The sequence below is a fragment of the Sesamum indicum genome, linkage group LG6 (assembly GCF_026168435.1).
Source record: "Sesamum indicum cultivar Baizhima isolate 11 linkage group LG6, ASM2616843v1, whole genome shotgun sequence".
Classification (NCBI taxonomy): Eukaryota; Viridiplantae; Streptophyta; class Magnoliopsida; order Lamiales; family Pedaliaceae; genus Sesamum; species Sesamum indicum.
In genome coordinates, this window is record NC_142662.1 from 21,947,380 (window position 1) to 21,953,658 (window position 6,279).

Sequence of the window (6,279 nt, forward strand, 5' to 3'; positions counted from 1 at the left end):
AAAAATAAATGTGATGTTTTTACTATTGATCATAAAAGTCTATCAACTACATCATATTTTTACATAGACCTCTCAAGCATAACTTACACAAAATCTACAGTAAACCAATCATCAAACTTCCAAACTAAACGTACTATAAAATAAAAAATGAGGATGGGTACACACTTCTCTAGAGACCCTGTCGAAATAAACACTAATTGTTAAAACACCCTGACAACAATTGATCACCGAAAGGTGAAAAAGAAGAACAAAACTTGTCCAAGTAATTGTTGGAAATAAGTTTTAAAATTTTTTACATTGTCAAAATTTTGATCTTAATGTGCCAGTTTAATTTGATATTTATTTGGGGTTTATGATCTCATTAGTATAATGATTTAATTGTGATTTTATAAGGTTTAATAAGTACATGACAATAATATTTTATATATTTATGTGGCCTATTTATAATTGAATTTATTATAATATTATGAGTTTTAATTAGGCCACTTAATGTTATAACGGTTAAATTTTTACAACTATTTAAAGGGCCATTAACTTTCTTCATTTGACACATTGAGAGAGAGATAGATTTTATATAGCTTATGAGTTGAGAAATATTTTATACTCCCACAAGTATTTGTAGAGTTTTTGCAACGTGACTGTGGATCGGTTCCTAGTTTTCTCGTGGTCATGTACATTGGATCAGACACTGCTGAGAGCTAATGGGTTTTATCATAGAGTCATGGTCAACTGTTAAAACCTACACGTAGGGAGGCAATCATGGCTTTAGGTCAACAACAAGTATCGTGACTCTCCAACAGTGCAGTTTTCCTAATTTCTAAATTTATTTGGTTCATTTTCTTACTATATGTAATTGTGATAATTTATATAATGATATTTTATATATGAAGTTATTTTAAGATATGATTATAAACACAAATCACATAATGTTCACAACAGTAATCAATGGAATTATTAATTAGAATTTAAGGATGATCAGGATCTATTTCAAGCTCCTTGATGAGTTCTGCACATTCGTGGTTGGCTTTCTTCTTGGTGAAGCCAAGAGGATTGGCGTAGCGTGAGCTCCCATGAAACCCATTGTTCTTGGTGAGTGTGATTAGTGAAGATGGCTTGCTCGCCCACCCCTCGTTCGGAATCTCGTCACAGTCTGCTCTACCACTTTTCACCAGCGTGATCCCGCATTCCTCTTCCTCATGATCGCCTTCCACCTTCAACCGATACTGTCCCGCCTCATTCGTTACGCCTTCTTGTGTGTATGTTATGTTCCCCGTTTCCTCGCCTCTGCATTCCAATTTCACCTTTGCCCCTACAGTGTCACCAAATCAACACATCAACGTAGAATCATTTACTAATATTTCTAACATGCATGCACTCTAATTAATCTCTAAACATACCTGGCATAGGCTCACTGAGTTTATTAATGAAATTGATGCGGCAGACCTCGCAGTACACCTCTCCCACGACGAAGAATTCAGGAGTTGTAGCGCGAACGACGCTGGAAAAACACAACAAGCACAGGGCCCCGGCAAAGAGTCGCGTTAGACATGACATCTTGAGTATGATCTTATATTCTTTTCTTCACTTACTGTAATTTCGAAAGGATTAATTAATTATTGATTAGTGTAATTATGTTGCGAGAGTGTGGAGGGAGGGATGGGTATATATTTGGGTCGGTGGTTTTTAGCTTGTGGTAATTGAGGCCAGTCTCAATGTGCATCGCCAAAACAAACTCTCCCTCACACATATAACCCCATCACGCTAAATTCAGTTTTTCCAAAATCGTAAGGAGATAGGAAGGACAGACAGGGCGACAACTAGTTAGCTATTACTACTAATTTCAGTATGAAATGAAACTTTCCCCTCTAAAATTGCATTCGACCAGAAAGTTAAGTACCCAAACTGTGAGGAAATATTTTGTGGAGTAGAAAAATTATAACCAACTTTCTTAATATTTGGCATAAACACAAAATTATAACTATATATAGTTTATTTTCACTTAAAATTTGTTTAAGTGTAAAGATATATACTAAGTTTTATCCAAATATATATATATATATTAGGTAATTGCATTATAACTTTATTTAAGTTTATTCTTTTATATCTAAAAAATATATAGTTATTTTATACTAACTATAACTAGTAAATATTGAATTTTTCTTTTCTTTTTCTATCCTTAATCAAAACAAGGATACTGAAACTTGATTATTAAAAATGAATTCCATTTATAGATTTGGCTATTCAAATGGACGGTGAAGATTAATGTTAATGGTGTGGTAAGAAGTTCTTTAAAAAATATTTTTAAATACTATAAATTTTTTTAGACTTACATATAGAAATTTCTTAAAATTTCTCTCAACATTTATATTTGTCTAAAATCTTACATCTACAAACTTCTATACTTGTATAAAATATTTTATTTTTCTCTTAATTTTATGTTGCATTTAGTGCTTTTCAATATTGACTTCTATACCTTTGTAGACCTTTTTAAAACATGTTATTTTGGAAGTTGTTCATATATATATATATATTTTCTTGATTTTTTCTATAAAAATAAAAAAAAATTAAATATCCTATCAGTTGAAAAAAAATAATTCAAAAATACTAAGCAATGTATGCAGTGTACGAGATGGAAATGATATTCATTTTTGATTGACTCGAATATAAAATTAATTATTCACGATAGTAAAATTATGAGATTAATTATTATCAAATTAGTATATGTATATATTACCTTTTATTAAACTCACTTTCATTTATAAAAATTTCATTGATATTTGATATAATTTTCATAAAATAGATAACATTATTAAATATTATAACATATATATATATATATATATTTTGTCCCATCAATCAACATAATAATAATGATATAATTAGTATTAGTCTAACTTAGAGTGATTTTAAAGTTTAAATTATAAAATTTAATTTGAAAATTCATGTATCTTTCTCCTATCCAAGTACATGTAGAAAAAATGTGAATACTTTTCTATTAAATTTTATTTAAAATATTAAATATATGTACATATTAAACTAATGTATATTATTTATGAAAATATTTTAAAAATATTTAAATATAAAATATGTCAAAAAATAAAAATATATTTGCGGTATCATGTCATTTTTTGTCATTTTAGCAATAAAAAATCTTATTATGCCAAACAACCTAAATTAAATAATAAATTCAAAATAAATAAAGAAACAACATCTACTGTTAAATGGCTAAATTCCTATGATCCAAACTAACAATCTAATAGTGAATGACAACTTAAAATATAAAGTTTCTTAATTTCAATCATATTAAATCACCAAATCTAATTCAAGCAATCTTTACTTAAGTAATATTGTCCCGATAAATACGATAAGTATTCATTTTTGACACATGTATCTGTTGTGCTTATCAAATTACGTTAAGCACTATTTTAACGTTACAACATATGCCTACAGACCACTTACTAACCTATGTAGTTGGGTTGCGCATTAGATGACAGCCATGAAACCAACTTCTGAGGATTGGTCTAAAATGTTCCAAGTCGAGGACCTCGAGATTGGGTATCGAGAGTCCTATTGAGACTTGCACTGAGTATTGTATTCATTGGATGAGTGTTGTATTTCATCAGCGACAGACATTGGAAGTCTATGCAATTTCAGTGGGTTAGTTGACAAGGTGGTCAATTAACTGAACTGACTCATGGAGATCATTATATGGAAGCCTTGAAGGCTTGGTAGGTATGACTTGAGTCATCGGCTCGATAGTACGGGTGTAGTCCTCAGACTTGAGGAATCACGACAGTCACATGCATACGATGACTGTATCTTGGACCTACACGAGAGGTGATTGTATCACAGACATGATCATCACAAGCCTTGTCCAGTGCAGTAGGAGTATGTAGCAAGGACAATGAGTTCCAAGAAGAGGATCCAGCCCCTGTCAGTATGTGACAAAGGTATATCCTATGCACTTGGAGATGCGTTCACGCTACATAAATCTGTGATAACGCGGTTTCAAGTATTAAGCATATACGCCTATTCTAGAATGGGAACCGAGACCTAATTCTATACCCTTGACTAAGGCCGGGAGACGGTAGATGGAAGGAACGTACCAGTATGGACTCGAAAGCCTAAATGTTCACACAAAAATTGATCTAGTCTCTAGTGCCATACACGGGTGCTAGACGGCTACCTATAGTGACGGGCTTTCTTGATTAAGGGTCAATTAAGAATTATTAATTAAATTAGATTTAATTAATAATAGTGTTAAACACTCATCCAATGAATGCAATACTCAGTAGGACTCTTGATGCCTAGTCTCGAGGTCCTCGACTTGGAACATTTCAGACCCAACTCTAAATAGTTGGCTTCATGACCGCCATCCAATACACAGTCCAACTGTTGCACGATTGTTAAAGTGATCTGTGGGCATCTGTTGTGATGTCCAAGCAGTGCTCAACGTAATTTGACAAGCGCAATAGATATGTGTACCGACGATGAATTCTTACCATATTCATCGGGACAACATCGCTTAAATAAAGATTGCTTGAATGGTTCTCAAAACCGTTAATCCAATTGGCTTTGGTCACCCATTCGAACAAAAGGTTAGTGGGAGCTCAATTGTGTTCCAAGTGTTTTAGATGTTAAAAATGTCTCGACCATTTAGAATAATAGAAAGACGTCTTCGAAATCTAAAACACGAACATTGTTCATAAAATTCTCCACAATAGGAATTAGATTCCTATCTAGGAATAAGCTATCCAAGATTTAGTCATGGTAGATAGATGAGGAGCTTAGATGTTTGACATCCCCTACGTCTTTGCTGCCGCAGAATGAAAATGTTGTTTGGTGCACTGAATCGATGTTGCTTATGCTTTTTAAGCATAACAATGGATATTGAGTGTGCACCCATGAGGCGATGGATTGAAGAAGATCTCTTGATGCACATTAATGGAGAATTAATTTTGAAAGGTTATAGTGATAGTAGCCTCCAGTATCATATGAATAATATTTAATCTCAGGACAAGCCTGCATTCAAGCTTTAATGATGATATGGTAATATTGGAATGGTTCAAAGTGGAATAACATAAGGAACTTCATCAGAAAAAAATGAATATATGATAACTTTAAAAGTTATATTGGAAACGGTTAGGATTGAAAAACGACACCCGATCATTGGGTATGCTACCTATCATAGCCACGCCAATGGTCATCTTGGAGGATGACAACTAGGTTATGGCAAGGTAAAAGACCCGAGATCTCATCACAGGTCCAAGAAAAAATCTTAGACACCATCATCTGCTTGGAGAGATGATAAGAAGATGTAACGTGCGGTTGGACCGCATGACATCAACAGAAACTACAGTAGATCCATAAGACCTAGCCGGTATCGCAGATTGCTCATAATCAAATTAATCTGAAAAACATGAGTAATTGACTTTAAGGTCATGTGGGATATTGTTGGAATAGGTGACCAAAAGCCAATTAGATTGACAATTTTGAGAATTATTTAAGCAATCTTTATTTAAATAATATTGTCTCGATAAATATGATAAGTAGTCATCTTTGGCACATGTATCACCAAATTACGTTAAGTACTACTTTGAAGTAACAAAGGATGCCCACAGACCACTTAATAACCTATGTAGTTGGGCTGCGCATTAGATAGCGGCTATGAAACCAACTTCTAAGGGTTGGTCTGAATGTTTCAAGTTGAAGACCTTGAAATTGGGTATCAAGAGTCTTACTGAGACTTGCACTGAGTATTGCATTCCTTGGATGAGTGTCGCGTCTGACAAATGTTAGACGTCTATGGAATTTCAGTGGATTAATTGACAATATGGTCAATTAACTGAACTGATTGGTGGGGATCATCATATGGAAGCCTTGGAGGTTTGGTCGGTATTTCTTGAGTCCCCGGCTCGATAGTATGGGAGTAGTCCTCAAACTTGAGGAATCACGGCAATCACATGCATACGATGACTGTATCTTGGATCTGCGCGAGAGGTGATTGTGTCATAGACATGATCATCATAAGCCTTGTCCAGTGAGTCAAAGTATGTACAGAGGACGGTGAGTTTTAAAGAGGATTCGTCCCCTGTCGGTATGTGACAGAGGTATCTCCTATGCACTTGGAGATGTGTTCACACTTTATGAATTTGTGGGTATTAAGCATAGACGCCTAGTCCAGGTTGGAAACCGACACCTAATTTCATGCCCTAGATTAAGATCGAGAGACAGTAGGTGGAAGGACCGTACTCATACAGACTCGAGAGACTAAATGTT

The 6,279-nt window shown here is 34.0% G+C and overlaps 1 protein-coding gene across 1 annotated transcript; it reads right to left on the reverse strand.

Annotated features, from left to right (window-relative positions):
• Positions 1-965: 965 nt before the first annotated feature.
• Positions 966-1,605, reverse strand: LOC105163977 (major pollen allergen Ole e 1). Its single transcript, XM_011082514.3, has 2 exons — positions 1,398-1,605; positions 966-1,309 (listed from the first exon to the last, which is right to left on the reverse strand). Exons 1-2 carry the CDS (start codon positions 1,552-1,554, stop codon positions 966-968), a joined length of 501 nt encoding a protein of 166 aa, XP_011080816.1. The 5' UTR covers positions 1,555-1,605.
• Positions 1,606-6,279: the final 4,674 nt, after the last annotated feature.

Excerpts from the sequence above, each read along its gene's own strand:
- LOC105163977 (XM_011082514.3), bottom strand. The coding sequence starts at position 1,554 with ATGTCATGTCTAACGCGACTCTTTGCCGGGGCCCTGTGCTTGTTGTGT. Across the intron at positions 1,310-1,397 it reads ACTCAGTGAGCCTATGCCAG|GGGCAAAGGTGAAATTGGAA; the intron begins GTATGTTTAGAG and ends GTGACACTGTAG.